This window comes from Squalius cephalus, assembly GCF_949319135.1.
Source record: "Squalius cephalus genome assembly, chromosome: 8".
NCBI classification, from domain to species: Eukaryota; Metazoa; Chordata; class Actinopteri; order Cypriniformes; family Leuciscidae; genus Squalius; species Squalius cephalus.
The window spans coordinates 10,164,102-10,186,795 of record NC_137129.1 but is presented as its reverse complement, the minus strand read 5'-3'; the positions used below and the strand labels follow the sequence as shown (position 1 = coordinate 10,186,795).

Sequence of the window (22,694 nt, the reverse complement as noted above, 5' to 3'; positions counted from 1 at the left end):
TTGCATGTAATAAATAAAACAAATAAAGGCCTATTTTTCAAAAAACTTTCAATTGTCACTGTAAATGTATATACCATGCATGGATTTCACTGATCACTGTAACAGTTTAGTTGATTAAAATATTGCATAATATAATTGTATAAATATATCACATTTACTTTCACAATTTTCATATTTTATTTGGCTTTTTCGCATCTTTATCCAGGGGTAAAGCCACTAAGAAGAGGCACCAATATAAAATATTAATGACATTGAAATCTCTAACTAACGCCAGCAATTATTATTTACCTTATGTTCCTATTCTGTGAATATAAAGACAGGCACAGAGTCTTTGAAGACCAGTTGGTCTATTTCTTGGCAACGAACAACCAATAATAATAATAAATAAACTAATGTTCTATTGTATTCTTAAACCATTCATGTGAAATCCTGATTTTATTGTGGTTGAATCTGGATTCTGTAGTAACTGTGTCAATTGTTGCACACTTAACTATCTTCACCAGAGGCTGAAAGAGATGAAGTGGTAAGGGAAATCAATCAGATGAGACATTTACCCTCAAGAGATACTGACATTTTTAGGTCTGTATTGAATTATATTACCCTACTTACCAGGTGCTTCCTCTGGTGGGGAGGAATCTGCCTGGTCCTCAGTTGTGTTTTCTGTGGAAATATAGATTTATCTAATTAATTCATTGATTTAGGCTTAAAAACTCACATGATAAATAAAATAATATTAAAATAAACTGAAATTGTTCTACATATTATATTAAATTTAGCAGTCTTCTGATACCATTCGGCGCTTGTTTCTTTTCAGGACTTGTCCTGTGTGTTTATCTTCTCTGGTTTCTCATGTTGGACTTACTAAAACTATTTTTAAAAACTTTTTATTATTTGTTGCTGCATTCTGGTATGTATTCTGTTCTGTGGTTAGTCATTATGAATTATGTCAATGTCAAAGTTTTTCCACATTGCAGCCAAGATATTTGCATCGGTGGATAAATTGTCATTCACATTTGAAATTCAGATAATGAGGCATGTTGTGGCCCTCACCACCATTAGGATTTGGCTAAAATAACAATGGTTAAAGATGAAAAGAATGCATACATTTTTTATTCAATTATTTATTGCACAGGTTTTCAAACCCTATATATATATATATAAATCTAAATCCTAATCCTAAATCCTAAATCATCTTGGCGACCCATTCTTTAAGTCTCAGGTTTGAAATCCTGTGCAATATATATATATTACCCTACTTACCAGGTGCTTCCTCTGGTGGGGAGGAATCTGCCTGGTCCTCAGTTGTGTTTTCTGTGGAAATATATATTTATCTAATTAATTCATTGATTTAGGCTTAAAAACTCACATGAGGCCTGGTCCCGCCTTTCATTGTCGTCAATCCTTCTTTTATCCTTCCGGAAAGAGATGCACCTATTGACCGGCCAGGGACCAGAATCAGACGATTTTCCACATGCTCGGCCCAGACCGGTAATCGTCCGGTCAGTCTCATGTCTTTCCGATTCCAAGCCGGTCCGTTTTGTTGCCAGCGGCACAGGCAATAATGTCAGCTGCGCGTTCTCGCTCTCATCTCTCCGACCACTCACTCGTCTCATTCGCTCCGGTTAAATTGTGCTTATATTGCACATAATTTTACTAATTCCCGCAGGTTTCGCGCTCACACCACTGATCTATATAAGTGACGCGCACATAAAGCCGCCTCTCAAACAGTTTGTGAGTACCAAGTACCAAGTACACTCACCTAAAGGATTATTAGGAACACTTGTTCAATTTCTCATTAATGCAATTATTTAATCAACCAATCACATGGCAGTTGCTTCCATGCATTTAGGGGTGTGGTCCTGGTCAAGGCAATCTCCTGAACTCCAAACTGAATGTCAGAATGGGAAAGAAAGGTGATTTAAGCAATTTTGAGCGTGGCATGGTTGTTGGTGCCAGACGGGCCGGTCTGAGTATTTCACAATCTGCTCAGTTACTGGGATTTTCACACACAAACATTTCTAGGGTTTACAAAGAATGGTGTGAAAAGGGAAAAACATCCAGTATGCGGCAGTCCTGTGGGCGAAAATGCCTTGTTGATGCTAGAGGTCAGAGGAGAATGGGCCGACTGATTCAAGCTGATAGAAGAGCAACTTTGACTGAAATAACCACTCGTTACAACCGAGGTATGCAGTAAAGCATTTGTGAAGCCACAACATGGACAACCTTGAGGCGGATGGGCTACAACAGCAGAAGACCCCACCGGGTACCACTCATCTCCACTACAAATAGGAAAAAGAGGCTACAATTTGCACGAGCTCACCAAAATTGGACAGTTGAAGACTGGAAAAATGTTGCCTGGTCTGATGAGTCTCGATTTCTGTTGAGACATTCAGATGGTAGAGTCAGAATTTGGCGTAAACAGAATGAGAACATGGATCCATCATGCCTTGTTACCACTGTGCAGGCTGGTGGTGGTGGTGTAATGGTGTGGGGGATGTTTTCTTGGCACACTTTAGGCCCCTTAGTGCCAATTGGGCATCGTTTAAATGCCACGGCCTACCTGAGCATTGTTTCTGACCATGTCCATCCCTTTATGACCACCATGTACCCATCCTCTGATGGCTACTTCCAGCAGGATAATGCACCATGTCACAAAGCTCGAATCATTTCAAATTGGTTTCTTGAACATGACAATGAGTTCACTGTACTAAAATGGCCCCCACAGTCACCAGATCTCAACCCAATAGAGCATCTTTGGGATGTGGTGGAACGGGAGCTTTGTGCCCTGGATGTGCATCCCATAAATCTCCATCAACTGCAAGATGCTATCCTATCAATATGGGCCAACATTTCTAAAGAATGCTTTCAGCACCTTGTTGAATCAATGCCACGTAGAATTAAGGCAGTTCTGAAGGCGAAAGGGGGTCAAACACAGTATGGTATATGTATGGTGTTCCTAATAATCCTTTAGGTGAGTGTATGTCAAAATACCAGTCTTGCCGAGTATTCAGTTAAACGCAGTCAGTAAATAAGTTGAAAAATGCATGTATAACGCATGTTGTGTAACAGTATTTTGGATCCGTGCATAAGCTCAATCTCGCTGCTCTTGACTGAATAACTTTTGTCATTTTAACTGTAAGCATTAATCTGTATTGGATTTTTACAATGAATATTATTCAGTCTTATTTTACATTTGGTTACTTTAATTTCTGTAGTATTTCTTACCTGAACCTACTGTAACTTACTGAAAAACTTAAAGCTGTGTTTATTTCATATCTCTCTTTATTCTTTTGCATTTATTTGTGCTGTTGTTTGCAATTTGTTTATTTGTTCTTATTTTATTACAGACTTTTTACTTGAGTTCTTTTTATGAAAATAACATTTTGCATTGAAGAAAAGTAGATTTTTGTTTGTATATGCTGTCAATTATAGTTCTTAGAAAGAAAATTGGAATCGGCAGGTCACTTACACAAAAAAAATATTAGAAATCGGAATAGGCCAAGAAAATTACAATCAGTGCATCTCTACTTCCGGAGCTCCTCCGTGGGACTCGAGACCGGCGTGGGGTCCAGGTGTCGCTCATTAGCATTCGCCCCACCGGCCTCGCTCCGCTCCCGCAGCTCTCGGCCTCACCCTGTTTCACACCATTATATGATTGCGTCCGAAAACTTAGGCAGTGACTTGTTGCCTCGCTGCCCTATCAGGCAATAACTTTACAGGCAGCGTCTGGTCACAAAGGTTCCTCACGAAACTGATTTCTGACAGACTTCTGAGGCAGCATAACAGTTTAATGATCTACAGCAAAATAGAGCGAGCTTTGGTGAAAACGAAGTGAATATTTTAATGACTACAATAGTAATTTCTCGCTAGAAATGTCATCATAAGTGGCAAACGTTTATCAAAAGTGTACATTTACACACAAACTGACCACCAGCCGCAAATTCCAGACACCATCTTTAATTTTCACGCTTAACTGACAGAATGGAAAGCACAGGATTGTGGGATATCACAGGCAGCACATGATAGATCTATGCTGCCTTCAAAAATCGATCAAATGAAGGTATCTCAGGAGACAGGAAGTGAAACTAACACTGCATTCAGACGTGCCTTGATGCCTTCCGACCTTGGAATGTGTCCTTCGAAGGCAGTATTTATCAGTTTTCAGACACATCCTATATATTTGTAAGGCTTGACTTAATTGCATGTAAATGGTAGTATATATATGCTACTGTATGGGTCACGTCAATTTAAAAAAGAAAAAAGGGTTGCTCATAAAAAAGAGCTGATTTATTGCATATTCACATAATCACAAAATGAAACCTGTAAGTCTAACTGAAACCTGGTTTTAGTTGCCAAAATCCTATCTTTTCTTTCTCAAGGTTTAGTTCTCCTATCCTTTATTAGACCAGCAAATGGAAGAATATTTGTCTGATAGAAACCCTCAGTTCGGTAACCAGGGCTGGAATGTGAAACTAAGCAGGGCAGTGTTGTACTCCTTGATCATGGAACAGTTAGTAGGACACCTGTCAGGTAACTAGAGCTAAACAAACACACTATTACCAATTTAAACCACTGCCATCACCTTTCACTTGAAGTGTAAAGCTAAGTATGAATGTGTGAAATTGTTGCTTTATATTTTTTTAATTATACAAAGTTATTTCAGGAAGTCTTCATTACTAAAAGAGAATGTGCAAGGTGTTTTGCATCTAGAGATACGTCCCTGGTAACTAGCAAAACCATTTGCATACACAAGCACAGAACACGAGGGATAATGTATCTTGATCTTGAGAAGAATTAGTTTAAGGACCAGTTTTTTGAGGACACTTCACTCACTGAAAATGGCAGAAAAGTGACTTTAGTCTTATTGTCTAAAAATTTGAAACGTACCACTTGGTGCTGGTTCTTCGGTATTTTCAGCTGTCATGGAGGGGTTGGATTCAGCAGGTTCAGACATGATGGCCTCAGCAGCAGCTGCTTCTGGTTCACTGTGAGCTACTGCAGCTGTAGAGCTCTGGATTTCCTCTGAGTGAACAGGAGCTGCACTGGATGTCTGTGGAGATTCCTTGGCTGGAATTGTCTCACTGTCTGCTGCAGGACCACCATTTTCATTACTTGTCCCTTAGAGATCAAGAATAATATTTTAACCAAGTTTAAAAGCGTAATAAAAAATTACTTGAAATAAAATAAACATTAACTGAAGAATAAAATGAGAGACCTTAACTTGTTTTAATTCATCTAGTTGCCGAGTAGGTTTGGGAATCAATTCCAATTCTGGAATCGGATACTTAAGGTCAGGAATCGGATACTTGTTATTTCGATTCTGCTTATCGAATCCTGTGAGCGCATTTTAATCTTGTTTTAAACCATTCAAGCGCAAGAAGACGCGAAAAGAACAATTTGGTAATTGGTGCTCACACGCTGTTTTCTGTGCTGGGAACATCCAGAGCGCGTGCACAGAAAGCTGCCTCTCAAATAGTGCACAAATACTGAATTGAGTTCTCTTTTGAGTCGCCTTGCGCTTGAATGGACAAATACACACAATTAAGTCAAAATCTCCTCATAAACACAGTCGGTTATGTTTTAAGTGAACATAAACAGTTGAGAAAGAAACCGCATGTGTAACAGTATATTGGATCCATGCATTTGGTCTTAAAGTGACAGTAGCCTAATAAACCTGCTGCCGTCTGTGCCATTGCTGATAATCAAAGAGCAAAAGAAAGTCACTCACTGATCTTGACTGAATAACTTTTGTAACTTTAATAAGGATTCATCTTAACCATATTTATAAAAAGAAAACAGTGTTGTTTTACATTTCTGAACTTAGTTGTATTTATTTGTGCTATTGCTAATTTGCTCTTATTGTATTACTGACTGTACACTTGTCCTTATAATGTTAATTAGTTAGTCTAGTTTATTAGTTAGTTATCTTTAGGCTGCTGATTTTTTTCATGGTATTCAGCTGCAACAGAATGTTTTCCAAAAATACAGAATAAATATGTTTGATATCTAAATGGTTGACTTCTTTTTTTTTTTTTTTTTACCATATTCGAGTCGAAACTGGGAATCCATAAGAATTGGAATCGATAAGCAGAATTGGAATCATTAAAATTCAAACAATACCCAACCCTATTGCCAAGGCAACATTTGTAATTTTCTTTTAGTTTAATTTGAAGTACTCAAATAACTAAAACTAAATAAAGCTTACAACTTTATAAAAACTACATAGACATAAAAAAAAACTAATAAAAAAACCCCCACAAAATTCCTAAAACTTTAAAATTACAATAAAAGCAAAATATAAAACATCTAATTCAAAATATTAACAAAAGCCATAATAGTATACCAATGATACTAAAATCACACTGATTTTTCATTTAAAAAAAATCAAATATAATAAGTGGTTTAAAAAGAAAAAACAGAAGTGTTTTTTCACTATTATTTAGTGAAGGCATATTAAATGAGGTACAACTAGACCTGCATAGAATCTGTGACCACAAAATTCCATTGAAAACTCCACAGATTTCCACCGATTCAAACAGCCGTCATTCACATGTGTGTTCATTCACATTCCTCATTTAATTGCATTTTAGTGTCACCGAACAGAATTACAAAAATAATTGTTTTCAGACAGGTTACCGCAAGCCCCCGTCACACATCTCAATTTCAATATTTTTTTTTAAAAAAAAAGACACACCTCAATTTATTTTGAAAATGCTTTCATCTTCCAATCTGAGTTCAGTATAATCAGCTGCACATTTTACTATATTTAAATAATTTCCACAGAATTCACATTTCATTAACAGAAATATGAAAAATATTTGTTATGTCATTTCTCTCTTCTCATCTTCTGTGTATCAAGTGTCGATAAGGTACAAGACAACTCTTTATAAGCCTACTTTAAATTCAACAGTTACCTCCAAACTAAAGCTTGGTATAGTCTATTATTGAAGCTGCCACTGTTAATAATTAAATGAAAATTACAGAAACACATTGACATCCTGGTTAAATAATGAAAACTAATGTAACAACAGGTGCTGAAGAAAATGAATGTATTAAAACAGGCAAACTAGCAAAGGTTTATGACATAAGCCATCTGTGATCTAAAGTACACAACATTTACATGAAACCTTCTTCACAGATCCGGGATGAACCCACTTTGTTTAATCCATTAGCAGGGTGACATGCATCACCACACCTGAAGGAGCACCAGAGGTGTGCAGGACCTCCTCTGATCATCACAATGTTTTTCCTCAAATTCCATGAAATCACCATAGAAACACTGTGATGGTTCAAGAAACAAACACAACAACAAAACAAAATACAAATTTCCCTAATTTGTTTGACAAATTTAATTCAATACAACTACATTCAAAATTCTATTCAAATGCAGTTGTTATTTGTATAGCACTTTTTTTTCCACACGTATCAGTTGATGAATGCCCATGAGATTGCAATCAATCATCATCAATTTTTTGTTAAAATGCATGTAAAACATATAGCTAAAGGAAAGAGTTTAATGAGTAACAGTAACCGTTTATTTTAAGCATTTCACCATTTATAATCACATTTCTGGTACTGAAGTGTGAAATTTTGTTTCTTTAGCAGCTCAATGCAACACCAAAGTTATGTTTGCGATTAGGTAAAAACACTATAAATAAAAACATCTGTCAGATGCTAAATTAAGATGTAAATGTAGCCAACGGGATCATAAAAATGGAATGCATGATAGTTATAAAATAACTGTACTGTACATCACAGTGTTCCTAATGTTAATAATTTAAAGCCAGTTATCAAATTGCTATTTGAAATTTTCACCTTAACCATAAAAACATTATTTTTCTTGTAACTTTCAGTTAAAGTCTAATGGTTCAGGATCTGGGCATAGCGTTTAACCTTAGGTTCCTCTATGGGGACTTTCAATGTAATGAATACTGTAAGTTTCTCTATGAGAGACGCTGGAGTCAAGTAGATCTAAACTGCATGTCGGGCTGATGACAGCATTCTGGATAGTGATCTTGGGTGCCTTACACAAAGGTTGATGGTTCAATTTCAAGTTAGGTTGACCCAGAGTCCGAAAAGTAACTAATGCCAAATTTACACTTCAAAGCACTTAGAAGTGGCATTTCAATTGAAGATTGCAATCTTCCTCTCACTTTATGATCAACAACGCATTTTAGCATGATCAAATAGACTAAATACCAGAAATTCTTCCTTCTCATCATGAAACACCTTACAAATCAACAATATTTGACAAAATATAGCTCAAATGTGAATTTTTGGGCTGTATAATCTTACCTGATGTGCTCCCATCATGTTTGGTGTTGGGTCGTGTTGTGTCTTGAGCTGTGGTCTGAGTGCTGGAAGTGCATCCCATCGTGTCTTCCTCTGACAGGACAGGAGTGAGTAAAGTCAGGCACTTTGGTGGTGAGTGTTGTCGTGCCCAGCAGCGCGCGTCGACTTCAAGTGGAGGAAGACTGCGCTAATTTAAACTCGATAGAGACAGCAGTCATTCCCTAACCAGGTAACACATTGGGTGAGTGTGTGGGAACGACAGTCATATGCAAACCAGCCCTTATTCTCGGTAACAGGTCACACGGTTCAATGTAAAACAGCAGTGAACTCCTGTCTTCTCTGATTAAAATGATAAGTATTTTTATTAAGAAATTATATGTGACACTTTATGTTTTAACCTGAGTTCTAACAACCAAAATAACGATTTAAATCCGATTACATGTGTTTAATGAGAAAGAAAATGTACTCTAACTTTAAATATGACATCACATAGTCCCTTTGTAATGATTTTAGCGACATCTACAGGTGACTTCTGGAGTAGCACTGGCCAACCCAAACTGAATGTCATAAAAACTATAACTTGACGCTTCATATCTAAATCTACAACTATGGTGGATAATGTCAGTGCACAGAGAATGCTATATGTCCTTGTAAAACTCAACGCTAGTATTTTTGGTTATATTAGGTCCTTGGGGATGGTTCTTTTAAGATTAGAAAAGTTCTTGGTTTTAAATGATATTGTCTGTTAACACACATTAAGTAAAAGGTCAGAATTCATTTTCCCAGGGCCCCATCAACTTTATGAACTCCTAACCCTAACCGTAGGTGGTAAAAGAGACACACAATGAATTAAAGTTAATCACATAGCTGTTCCACAAGCTGAGGTAAATACTAATGTGCACATGAATACAAAACAACACCATCATAATGTGACAAAGGTGAAACTAAACTCTAAAGGGTTTTAACTTAATTAATGACAAAAACTAACAAGAAATAATTATTTAAAATACCATTGTCACACAATTGTTGCAATTAAAACAGTAAATAAAATAGCAGGGTCTGATCGCTTGCAGTTCTTTTATTCTTTTTATCTTCTTCAGAAATATATTAAATGAAACCAAACAACCACTTATGAGACGAGAACACAAAGGCTGAAACAAAGGGCTACATATACACAGGGAACACTAGGGACCGATCGAGATAATTAACAAGACACAGGTGTAACACATGAGGGCAAATCAAGCACAATGGCAACAGATGGACAAGAGCACAGTGCAAACTGATAGGCTACATTTACACAACAGCAATGTACTAAAACCGTAAATGGTTTCCCTTTGCATTTTTTCGCATATAGACGGCAACGTTGTCAAAACGATCCCGTTCACACTGATCTGTGAAAATGACTAAAAACACTGTAATATGCATGCCAGGCCAGTACTTTTTGCACTTTTTCAAAAAAGTTAGCATTTTTAGGCCCCCAAAATGCCATTGTCGTCTAAATGAACGGCCAAAACACATAAAAAGTGTTCCATTTTACAGTGTCGCTTAAATGGCCCCTCAAAGTCCAAAAACACAGGCAGGACAACCATCAAATGTAAAGTCACGCAGGTAATTTTCAATTTCAGTTTATGTCAGTTTATTTTTATTCACTATAAATTAAAAGATTACTTCCCAAATCTGTTCATTTAATAGTATTTTACTGTAAAAATAAGTAAAACGTCCTGTTAGATGCATTACCGTTTTCAACAGTAGCATTTTTACAGCATTGATGATACACTTGTGCAGCCTGCAAGTACACTGTCTTTTTGTGTTATCATATTGAAGCACCACTGCTGAAAAGTGGTACAGGAAACACTGCTTACATTATTTTATACTGGGATAATTCTGGGGTGGCAATAGACCCCATGCCACCTTGGTAGATCCACCCCTGTTCATTATGTGCCATATAAATCTCAGGAAACATAGGACCCTGGGAACAGGTATATGCTCCCACCCAGTTCACGAAGCATTTGACTAAATAGACCTAACAGAATAACAGATATTCTATAACAGAATTAATAACAGGAACTCAAAATTTGTTTGTTACTGAATCAGTCTCAGTGCTTTGATATTTTGCCATTTTTTTCTAGCGTATTTGTTGCTCTTAAACTTGATCCACTAAAACGTGTGATTTATACTCTTACAGGGTCAGAAACATTTAGAATCTGTTGAGTGTCTGGGAACTGGATACTGACATTGTATTTATTTTTAAACAGATGATTACTTTGTGATAATGCAAGTGTTTTGCATATTCACATTATTGTGTATGCCAAGCCATAAAATACATAAGGGTTAGTGTCCACATGCCAGCCATCCTATAAATAATTTTCTGCTCTTATTGCATTAAAATAATGAGGACATTTATATTTGTTGGTTAGTGTTAGGGTTACAACTGAAAACGTGGCATGAGAAGCGTTCAACTATGTTCTGTTTGGTGTCTTGAGACACAATAACATTTCAATAACCTGACAAATTTTCTTAACATTGACTAAATGACGTAGATAATATGCTTTAATCATTCTCTATAAAAATGTTTAAGGAACACCTAATATACAACAGGATAAATGCAATGAATTTAGTGGTGAATTCATTTGGATTTGTTATATTGTGTTTTTGCAGTGTTCTGGGGATAAATTGCCTCCAAAATAAGCAAAGGCTCAATCATGCTTTTCTAAACGTGCGTGCATTTGTACGAAAACAAATCTTTCAATGCAAAAATGAGGTGCAAAACAAACATTTTGTATGCCTTTTTAATACAATATGGAATTTCATCCCTTTAGGCATATATGTCCTCTATTATGAATTAACTATAATGATGAATGAAAGTTATTTTTTCTCTTCACATACAAACACACATAACACTTATTCAACTATTACAATTATGAAATCAATGAATGAATCTTCTGACATGCAATAAGGCAGCACAAAAATGAATTAAAGAGAAGGAAATTCCAAATGTGAACATTTTCAACAAGGCCTTAGGCCTACATCTTTTGAAGCAGAAGGCCATAAGGGCGGATTGAACTCTCCACTATTTTTTTCTCTTCTTCAACTGATGTGCCTTCAGGGATAGGGACCAACCAAATGTCCTTGGTCTTTATTTCTCTGATCTGGGGGTTGATTCTGTTCTGCATGATGACTTTGTAAGTATTTCCATTCTTTTGCGAAATGAAGTTCTTAGTTTTCGCGAACATGTAGGCTATGTTGATGTCTGGAGATGAATAAATCCCTCTTCCGTAAGCCTGACGGTCTCCTGGCATATACTGAGACTTTATGATGCCCGCAGCCCCATGCAAGTCGGTTCCGTGGTAGGAGACTGGCCACTCACCGGGCGCGGAACGGCTCCTCCATCCATCCGTTCCCAGCCAAGCGTTCCCGTCCGGGTATTTGTCCCGCACCTTCAGCGCGAAGCGCATCCACCCGTAGGGCCGCTTGTACGGCTCGTCTCCACGCATGCAGGCATCAAAGTTTGGCTTGGACATGTCCGTGAAGTCAAAGTCAAACTTTGGATCGAAAAAGTCATCTGAAATCACAAATAGGCCTAACTCCTTCCGGAGAGAAGAGCTCGCGCTTTCGCTTCTCGGGGTTTCTTGTGAATTTTTCTTATCACCAACAAACATCCGCGACAGAGAAGAAGTCAGACAAGTCACTGGTTCATTTTTAAGAAGGGCAAGAGTTGTCAGTTTGGCAATTTGCAGTTTAATGGCTCCATCTAAATCGTTGCAATCTGACTGCAATTTCACAGTGACTCCCAGAATGGCAGAGAGCGCCTCGGTCAAGATATATTTGTCCACCTCCATCGCGTTAATCGAACTTAACTAGATCTCTGATCTGTCATCAGATAGCGTGTAACAGGGGTTTTCAGTCTTATTATTGGGAGGAGGACCCAGATTTTTACCCATATGCATGTTCTTATTTAGCACACCTGATTCTGATCATCAGCTCATCGACAGAGCAACAGCCTAAACTGAACAAGTGTGACAGACAAGAAAGACAAACACAATGGGCAGTGACTGGGTCCTCAGGACTGTGACTGGAAACTTTTTTTTTTAAATTAAGGGTGTAGCCTAACATTTAATAAAATAAAATAAAATAAAACTATGAAATTAGGTGAAATACATTTGCAACAGGCCATTAAAGGACAACCTGCTAAAAGTGAGCTGCATGCTCAAAGTCAAAAAAATAAATAACGCTTAAACCATCATTCTCTGGTTACCTGATCTGTTACTTTAGAGGGGATTTGGGCACTTTTTTTTTAGCAGGTTAGGCCTGGAAATACAAACAATTGCTCCACATTGCCTTGAGTTTACATCAAACAATCATGAAAAGATGCAAAACTTTGTAGAGTCATTAAAGGTCCTTTCACACACTGTTACACCACACCACTCACAGTTGTGAGATAAAAGTTCAGGCTCTGGAAACAACATTTACTCAGGAAAAGGAAGATGAGGTGGATGGAGGATTCACAACAATTAAAAGCTCACATATCAATGCCACCTTTAGGAGAACATAAGACCTTAAATGCTCAGGAGTTAAGGCCCATAATGAGAAGCAGGTCTGGAACAATCAGTAACCAGGAAACAGGTTAACAGCTGGAAAGCATGGGAATGCGAAAGCAAAAGTCAAAAAAATTAAATAAAAAACACGGAATACCTGTCATGTGCATACAGTCCTCTTAATCAAATTACAGCTTCTAAAAAAAACAACACAAATATAAACTGGCAGTGATATTAAGCCTTTCTGTTTTCAGTTCATATATATAGGCCTGAGTAGTTTGTGTCGGGGCGAGGGTGGGGCTTCTGGGGCTCCAGCCCCAAATGTTTTTCAAAAGTCCCAAATTTACACCCCTGAATTTTGTGCATCTCCAACACAAAAAATTTACAGTGTCCAGTGTGATCATGTTGATTTGGGGAATCTAGGAGGATGATGGATAACAAATAAAAGAACATTGTTCACTCCATATGCATTAGGCTACAAGGTATTCAAAAGTTTTAATTGTTCAAAATGTGTTGCCACAACAATGTGTTGTATAACAAGCAGGCATCATGTCGTGTTTAAGGATCTCTTTTGTTTACATATTTTTAACGAAATAAAATTTATGATAATTCCGATAGCATGAAGGCATAAGTAGAACGCGGAAGTAGTTGTGCAAGTAGTTGTGCAAGTAGTCCATTATCCTGTTTCAGCAGAGAATTTCTTAAATAGGCCAAATGGTCTAAAGCTTTGGTACTTTTGTCTTTTAAATGTCTTCTGCTATAGACTAAAAAGGCAGTAAGGTAATAGTGTTTGTGTTTTTGGGGAAAACAGCCAGTTCTCATAGAGAACTAGAACATTTCTCTATGTTCTAGTTCTATTTCTATTTTAGTTATTAAAATAAAGTGGTTAACTTTTTCTTAAAATAGTGTGAAAATTAAATTAAATTGACTTTATTGTGTAAGTGTACATGGAGTGAAAACAGCTTTTTCCAGCAGGATGAAGAAGCCCAAATAAGATTGTTTAGATTTGTCTGACATTTTCGTCACTGTATAATTCCCATACTTACATTCTTGCTATTTCATGAAAATACAATTATTCTAAAATGTAAAATAAAATATAATGTATATATATAATAATAATGAAGAATGAGTAAGTTTGACAGGTCTCCAATTCTATGCCTATACAAGTGGTTCTCAAACAGGGGGCCGGAACTAGGGGCATCAGCAAACTTTCCCAAGATGACTTAAAATAAGACAAAACAATAATTAAAATAAGCTTAAACAATTAAAAATCAAGACATTTCTTATTTAATTTCCCCCTTTTTCTTTCTAAGAACCAGGGTTCCCATTGTCTAAAAACCTGGATAAATGAGGTAACCTAATTTTAAAAGTGTGATTTCTGAACATGGGAAAGTTAAATTCATAAAATCATATAACTCCATGAGCATTTTATAATATACCTCTCTCTATAAAAAAAATAAAAATAAATAAATATATATATATATATATATAGTAGGGCTGGGTATTGACACAAATTTCACAATTCGATTCGATTTCGATTCACAAGCTTGCAATTCGATTCGATTTCGATTACGATTCGATTCGATTCAATATCGATTATTTTGGTTATCAGGTACAATACATTGCACATTTTCTCAAGGAAAACAAATCTCTTAACTAATGCTGTAAGCCATGGGAGTCAGTTGTAGCCTATAGGCTTCATTAGCCTACTATAATATTGAAGGTAAAAATGAACTGATTTGTATACAAACACTTAAAATGCACTTTTATTTATTTTTATAATAATAAAGTTATATGAAATTATATAAAATTTTAAATGATGGCTGTCATAAAAAACTTTACAGATTTATTCAAACATGCATTAAATATTGAAGAACATTAAAAGTTATAATGAATATATAATATGGTGCATATATTTAACAAAATGCTCCTCTCTAGAGTTAACTTTTCTAGCTGACTAACGAGTTTATGGTCACTGGATATGTTTTTTCTGAGGTAAATGTGACGTTACATGACATTGTTTACTAACGTCTTTGCACGGTTGAAACACTGTTTGAGCGATTCCATGAGACATGATACGGACTTCGATAAGTTGTACTCTATCATTTAACACACTTTCAGATGCTCATTCATGTTTATTTCGCGCTGTAACTGGTATTAAGGCGGAAGAGTTGCTTCCGTTGCTTCTGTTGCTTCTCTTGAGCTGAGCTGAGCTGCGCCGGAGCGATCTCACGCCACAGCGCCAAAACGGTAATTATGTTTTTGAATTTCGTAAGAAAATGGACGTAATTTGAAATCTGAGACTTTGTTTCATATCAATAATAACAAAGCACAAAGATTATTGCGATTTATTGAATGGGATGCGCACAACAATGATCCATTCATTCATCAGCTGAAAACAGGATGACTAATCGATTCTTGGGATTTAAGAATCGATATTGTTTCGTAAAAGTGAGAATCGATTAAAATCGAGAAATCGATATTTTTTACCCAGCCCTAATATATATATATATATATATATATATATATATATATATATATATATATATATATATATATATATATATATAATCATTAATTCTCATCCAGTAGCCTACATCACAAACAACTGAAGTCATGGGGACTATAAATATTGTTGTGGACAATGATGAGCTCAAAAGGTTGAGAACCACTTGCCTACAACATAGATTCTTTGACTACACGTCCCAGAGTGACTGTTTTGAGATATGTGATCTCGAGGTTGCGCGGTCTCGCGATGCGGGCGCGTGAGGTTTACGCGCGCGGTGCACGCTGGGAAACCCTTTCTCTACGAGGCCATCTTGGTGTGATCAGGAGGTGAGCGCGGCTCTGCTAGAAATTATTAAAATACTCTCTTTAAAAGTTTTACGAAGAACACGAGCGCATTATTTTGAAAGTGTAGACCTTGATTTATCGCTTCTTTGTGTTCAGGTTGGCCAGATCGGACTAATCAGGAAATATGGTGGCCGCAAAGAAAACGGTGAGTGGAGCGCGATGCTGCGCGTGCTGGAGAACTTCACGTGGAAGCTCCCTACAGGCCTGATTATTAAAAACTAAAATGTTTACATGCACAAATACTGATGTATATGATTATTGTTACGCATTTGAATTGATATTAGATATTATATTGTGCAAATGTTTATCTCTGATCGCTGGCGTGGTGTTGTATGGGCTTAATATTAGCTAGTTTAGGTGCGCTGGGTGTTTCTAGTTAAGGAAATTGCTCTATTTTTTAAATATCAAGTGTACCCAGAAAACGTGGTGTAGAAATCAAGTCTTTATCAGAGTAACGTTTATTATCGTCTACTAAAAGCGCATTTAATAAATCACACCCTGCTGTACAATAAATCTACAGGAGCAATGCTTATGAAGTGTCAGAGAGATACACTATTGAATTACAGTTGTCTGTGAAACAGACATGTTATAAACAGTGTACATGCGACCATAAGTGCACTGACAAGTTAACTTCATAGTGTGAATGGTTTTTAATTGCTTAAGAAATGCAATTGTGTGTATGTATGATTAGTGTGACACACAGGCAAGATTAAAACAGGATTCACACCTCGGTCAAAGGAATGACTGACAATTGGCATGGTAAACATTTGACATGTAAACTTGTTTATTTCAAAGTCATTTTCTAAGTGAAAAGGGAAAGAAAAGCAAAAAGAATGACATTCCACAGTTCTTTAAACTTTTACATCAGAGCGAATATATATATATATATATATATATAAGCTGCTTGAAAAAAAAAAAAAAAACAGTTTGAAAGAGACCCCAAAAATTGCAATAGCAGGGCACACATCCACCTTGGTTTTAAATATTTTGGACATTGTCTCGAAATAGTTATTCCAATTTTGAAGCCTTGAACAGAAAAAAGTCAAAGCTTATTTCTTGACATTCTGTGCTGTTGGTGTATTTATTGTTGTGTTCCACATCTTCATATTTACAGAAAAAGTCCCTGGAGTCCATCAACTCTAGACTGCAGCTTGTGATGAAGAGCGGTAAATACGTTCTCGGATACAAGCAGTCTCAGAAAATGATTCGCCAAGGAAAAGCCAAGCTGGTAATCCTGGCCAACAACTGTCCTGCTCTGAGGTGTGTGATGTTTCCCTGCTTGAGTATTTCTGTCAATCTGCTGGCCACATGAAAATAATAATTTTGTGAGGGTTGAGGATCATTTTAATGATTCATGATGTTTTTCCAGGAAATCTGAAATCGAGTACTACGCTATGTTGGCCAAAACCGGAGTCCATCATTACAGTGGAAACAACATTGAGCTCGGTACAGCCTGTGGCAAATACTACAGGGTGTGCACGTTGGCCATCATTGACCCTGGTGTGTATTCACTAGCAGAACTGACACGACTTGATCTAGTAATTTTGTTTGCCTGTAACTTTCCCTGTCATACTGTATTGTTATTTTTTTGGACTAATAGGTCATTTATATGTCAGAGTTGATGTAGATTTAAAAGGTTGCTGGTATGTTTTGCACTGTTTCAGAAGTAGAAATCTAGATAATCTAAATGAAAACTAATATCCTGTGCATTGTAAAATAAATAAATAAATGTATTGTTCTGTAAGTAATGCCTTTTTCTCGTGTTCCCAGGCGATTCTGACATCATCAGAAGCATGCCAGACCAGCAGCAGGGGGAGAAGTAGAGCCATTCCCACCAGATCTTTATTATTAATAAAATTGGTTGAAACGGTCATTGTGTTTTTTGGGGGTTATTTTTGTCTCTGCTTTCGTTCAGGTTTGATGTGTTTAATGGATAAACATGCAAGAGACAGAACTTGATTTTATATCTGTTCACATTTGATAATGTTGAGAAATGGGATATTCATCCCACTTTTTTTGTTTACTCGCTATGATTCAGTTGTTCATGGTTTTGTTTATTAAAGAAGGATCACCTTTTTGGATATGCTTTTTGGGAGAGGTTTATTTTTCTCAATGTCCTAAAGCTTGAACTGAGTCATAGTTTTTTTCTTATTAGCTGGAAAAATTACATAATACACACATACAGAAAACTGAATTCAACTTGTTCCACTGCAGAAGGTCAATTAGCTGTTAAAAGAATATAAATCTATTTTCTCTCTAGTCGTGCAGTGAATCCGAATCAAATTAGCTATTAAACCTGTAATTTACAGTTTTTCTTAGTCGCTCTGGCACATTTTTTGATAGCGCCTTGTGTTATTGTCACACAACTGTTTGCTGGAACATCAGACCTGTATTGCATGTCTGCAAAATGTAACTCGCCCAAAACATTTAATTTATGCATCAAACCCTAGTTATTGTGTCAATAAATTGGCCAACGCCACCAAAATAGTGTTTTTGTCATCGTGGTCAAAATGTTAAAATAATTTTTTTGGAAATAGTTGTTACACATTTTTTTGTTGACCTTGACTGCTTTCTACACTTTACAAGTTTGTCAGTTTTGTCTCATTGAATGCTCTTGTGAATCACTGAGCTTTTTAGATGCTTTTAACAGTAGGCATAACACTTAGAAAAGTCGATTCTGTAGTAAACAAAAACATTTTGTATTTATACAGTACGTTTATTTTTTTGTAGAAATGTGTTCCATGTAAACTGAAAATTCAAGGTAGATTGTTCATTTTTGCAGACTATTATGTTTTGTCACATTTCTACAAAATTTAGTGCACTGTATAAATACAAATGGACTGCTGTAGCTGTTGAAAAATGGTAGTGATTGTGCCGGGTAATCTCCATAGTGCATATATATGATTCCAAACTTGATCTGTAAGAATGTGATTGGTATTTCATTTCAATGGCAGGCCATTTGCCAATTCAGCAGACATTACAAACATTTAATTTCAGATGGAATATATGGAATATATTCCATAATATTATGGAATATAGGCTACATGTACAGTGAGGAAAATAAGTATTTGAACACCCTGCTATTTTGCAAGTTCTCCCACTTGGAAATCATGGAGGGGTCTGAAATTGTCATCGTAGGTGCATGTCCACTGTGAGAGACTTAATCTAAAAAAAAAATCCAGAAATCACAATATATGATTTTTTAACTATTTATTTGTATGATACAGCTGCAAATAAGTATTTGAACACCTGTCTATCAGCTAGAATTCTGACCCTCAAAGACCTGTTAGTCTGCCTTTAAAATGTCCACCTCCACTCCATTTATTATCCTAAATTAGATGCACCTGTTTGAGGTCGTTAGCTGCATAAAGACACCTGTTCACCCCATACAATCAGTAAGAATCCAACTACTAACATGGCCAAGACCAAAGAGCTGTCCAAAGACACTAGAGACAAAATTGTACACCTCCACAAGGCTGGAAAGGGCTACGGGGAAATTGCCAAGCAGCTTGGTGAAAAAAGGTCCACTGTTGGAGCAATCATTAGAAAATGGAAGAAGCTAAACATGACTGTCAATCTCCCTCGGACTGGGGCTCCATGCAAGATCTCACCTCGTGGGGTCTCAATGATCCTAAGAAAGGTGAGAAATCAGCCCAGAACTACACGGGAGGAGCTGGTCAATGACCTGAAAAGAGCTGGGACCACCGTTTCCAAGGTTACTGTTGGTAATACACTAAGACGTCATGGTTTGAAATCATGCATGGCACGGAAGGTTCCCCTGCTTAAACCAGCACATGCCAAGGCCCGTCTTAAGTTTGCCAATGACCATTTGGATGATCCAGGGGAGTCATGGGAGAAAGTCATGTGGTCAGATGAGACCAAAATAGAACTTTTTGGTCATAATTCCACTAAACGTGTTTGGAGGAAGAAGAATGATGAGTACCATCCCAAGAACACCATCCCTACTGTGAAGTATGGGGGTGGTAGCATCATGGTTTGGGGGTGTTTTTCTTCGATGACAATTTCAGACCCCTCCATGATTTCTAAGTGGGAGAACTTGCAAAATAGCAGGTGGTTCAAATACTTATTTTCCTCACTGTATTTCTGAGAGATTTTGATAAATGAATGGATCATTTCGCATTTGACGACTCCCACGATGAAAGAATGGAATTCTTCACCAGTTTTATCAATAAGCCATGTGTATTTATTTATTGTGCAAATTGTAGACATTTGTACTTACTATTTTGCACACATGCCAAAAAATAACATGCAATTTGATTTGGAATTTTGACCCTACACAAAACCATTGCTGAAATTTACACATAACATGATTTTACCATTAGAGGGCGCAATATCTAATGCATTTTATCCACAGTTCTTCAGTTGAATCGTTTTATCAGAACTCGTGTATATACACTTTTGTAAGCAGAATATAAATCTTTGCCTTTGGTTTGAAAATGTAGTCCGAAAGTTGTTGATATTTAATTATGTTTTGCAATCTTAAAATGATTCTGAAAGGCATGATGTCTAGAGAAGATTTAGCCTAACTGAAAAATAAGTTGCCATTTTAAATAGCTAGGCCTACAAGCAGTTTCCTCATAGTGTTTTTCCATAGGATTAGGCTATATTATATAAAATTAGAAGAGGTATTTGTCCTTTAAAGATTTAAAGATAAAATATTTGATTTGCTTCATTCCTCATTTTATTTTAATTTTACTCAATTATGTTATTTAAGTTTATTTCAAATTCACATTGTTTACATATTCCCCGATGATGAATACAGCTCTTGACATTGAGGCTGAGGCATTAGAAACGCGCTGCTGCAACGACATACTTTTTTCCTAAGGATTTTCAGACCAAAATAAAACTCTGACAGGCCTAAAGCGCTTGAGCAGAGAAAACATCAATAGCTCTCTTCAGTGAAGTGAATGCCCTAGTTTCCTCAGTCACGTGTCGTCAGTTTTGAAGTCTAATTCTTAAATACCCACACAGATAAATGTAATGAGCGTGTTCAGTGAGCTTGCAAAAATGAAAAGGATAAATGGGGAACTGGAGTGATGCCATTTGTTTTATATTCTAAAGCATCACTATAGTATCCTTGGAATCTGAACCATCAAAAATAGGTCAGTGGATGAAGTGTGTGTATTGTAAATTCTTACGAACACAGTAAGTGCTAAACTCCTGACAGTTCTGCTCATCCAAAAAGGAAGTGAATCTTTCTCCTCTGATCATGCAAAGGTAAATGTTATCAAACCAATAATACTGCACTAATAATGAATACGGTATACTTAATAGTTAAAAAAAAAAAAAGTATTTATCCTTAATCTTTATTTATTCACCTGCGTAATAAAGAGATACACAGCCATAATGACGCATTACTGTAATATTTTATTGTTCATGAATAAGACATAAGCCAGTGTCAACCCAATACAGGATGTGTAACAAGACAAAGACAAACACTCACAGCCATTCTACCTACTGACAAACATTATTCTGGGTTTCTGAGAATTCATTTTTGTGATATTCATTGATAACCATTTCATTTTCATGAGGAATATCATGACAATAGTTAAAATGTACAGGTCACATTTGATACCAAAAGCAAAATTCCAAATACACAGAATACTTTGAAAATTGATTCACGAAAAACATTGCTTGCTTGAAGCTGAATCTGAGATGCTGAATTGAAGATGAAAGTCTACGCTTAGAACAATGAAAGGAAATGTTTATATCTATCAATCTCTAATACGTTCATTAATGCTTCTATACCTATTGTTACCATAATGATTAAATGTTAGTACTTAGTCATTGTCAGCTATGGATACATGTTACAAAATACCCTTGCATAGCCACTGTATATAAAAATGAAAAAAATGTTCCCATTAACAGAAGCTTGGAGACGACTGGGGGAGACGCCATGTTACTTAAACTGAGCTAGGTGCTAATCTACTGTCGGCAGTAATGTAATTTACTTTTAATTCGTCACAATTACTGATTAACACCATTCACAGACAATTACATGAATAAATAATATTCAAATGTGCAAAAACATTGCAGTCTGCAGCCACAGATTGTAACCTAGTGAAAATGACAGAAAAGTTATACTACTCTAAACAGGATGTAACTTCAACAAATGACAATAATTCTCATGTATTCATTTGAGCACTGTCCTGGTTCAATGAACGTTTAGATAAATCGACAACATTTGTGACATATTGTTGATTATCACAAAAAATCAAGGCACTTACAATGGAAGTGAATGGGGCCAATTTTTGGATGATTTAAAAGCAGAAATGTGAAGCTTCAAATTTTATGAAAGCACTTACATGAATATTTCTGTTAAAACTTGTGTTTTAAGCAGTTTAAGATTTTGAAATTTTTTTATAGTCAATTTAGCATTTTAGGCATTACATGTCATGGCAAAGAAGTAGTAAAATGGGATATAATCAAAAAAAATTCACACTAAAATCATATGAACACATTGAACACAATGGCTATTCACTTCCATTCTAAGTGCCTCACTGTAAATATGTGGCCACATTACTGAAATTTTTTGAGCAAAAGGTCCATTAACTATTATCAAATAGTGTAGCGATGCATGAAACACAGCTCACACAGAAGTCGCTTTGAAACCAAGTAGCTTTCTGTTCATCAACGCGGCAAATTCGCATTACCAAATTAAATCTGTTGCGAAATCTGCGAAGAAAAATCTTCCGCCATTACAATCGTGTGGATTCCTATTGAAACAGTAAATGTGACCGCACCTTAACCCAGATTTTTTTTCTGTTTTTCTTTTAGACAGAGCTCCTAAAGAGACATATTTCACTGCTTTTGCGTTCTCTCGCACAAGTTTTGCGTTCCCCCGAGAAACTTTGCGTTCGTTTGCAAAACCTTTCCGGTCCCCTGAGTTTCTCAATTTTAGCAAAGTTTGAGAACGCAAACATTTTGCAAGCGAACGCAAAGTTCCTCGTGAGATTGCAAACATTTTGCAAGCGAACGCACTTTTTTTTTTTT

General features: G+C 36.3%; 2 protein-coding genes across 2 annotated transcripts; one reads left to right on the top strand and one right to left on the bottom strand.

Moving 5' to 3' along the window:
• Positions 1 to 31: 31 nt before the first annotated feature.
• On the bottom strand, positions 32 to 8,633 carry LOC307162858 (uncharacterized protein). Its single transcript, XM_079878564.1, has 5 exons — positions 8,296 to 8,633; positions 4,888 to 5,118; positions 1,261 to 1,311; positions 610 to 660; positions 32 to 506 (listed from the first exon to the last, which is right to left on the bottom strand). Exons 1-5 carry the CDS (start codon positions 8,372 to 8,374, stop codon positions 487 to 489), a joined length of 432 nt encoding a protein of 143 aa, XP_079734690.1. The 5' UTR covers positions 8,375 to 8,633; the 3' UTR covers positions 32 to 486.
• Positions 8,634 to 15,585: 6,952 nt separating this feature from the next.
• Positions 15,586 to 17,553, top strand: rpl30 (ribosomal protein L30). Its single transcript, XM_079878774.1, has 5 exons — positions 15,586 to 15,662; positions 15,777 to 15,825; positions 16,795 to 16,940; positions 17,050 to 17,180; positions 17,451 to 17,553. Exons 2-5 carry the CDS (start codon positions 15,805 to 15,807, stop codon positions 17,501 to 17,503), a joined length of 351 nt encoding a protein of 116 aa, XP_079734900.1. The 5' UTR covers positions 15,586 to 15,662; positions 15,777 to 15,804; the 3' UTR covers positions 17,504 to 17,553.
• The last annotated feature ends 5,141 nt before the right edge of the window (positions 17,554 to 22,694 follow it).

Excerpts from the sequence above, each read along its gene's own strand:
- LOC307162858 (XM_079878564.1), bottom strand. The coding sequence starts at position 8,374 with ATGGGATGCACTTCCAGCACTCAGACCACAGCTCAAGACACAACACGA. Across the intron at positions 1,312-4,887 it reads CGAAGAACCAGCACCAAGTG|AAAACACAACTGAGGACCAG; the intron begins GTACGTTTCAAA and ends ATATTTCCACAG. Across the intron at positions 661-1,260 it reads CCCACCAGAGGAAGCACCTG|AAAACACAACTGAGGACCAG; the intron begins GTAAGTAGGGTA and ends ATATTTCCACAG.
- rpl30 (XM_079878774.1), top strand. The coding sequence starts at position 15,805 with ATGGTGGCCGCAAAGAAAACG. Across the intron at positions 15,826-16,794 it reads TGGTGGCCGCAAAGAAAACG|AAAAAGTCCCTGGAGTCCAT; the intron begins GTGAGTGGAGCG and ends TCATATTTACAG. Across the intron at positions 17,181-17,450 it reads GTTGGCCATCATTGACCCTG|GCGATTCTGACATCATCAGA; the intron begins GTGTGTATTCAC and ends TCGTGTTCCCAG.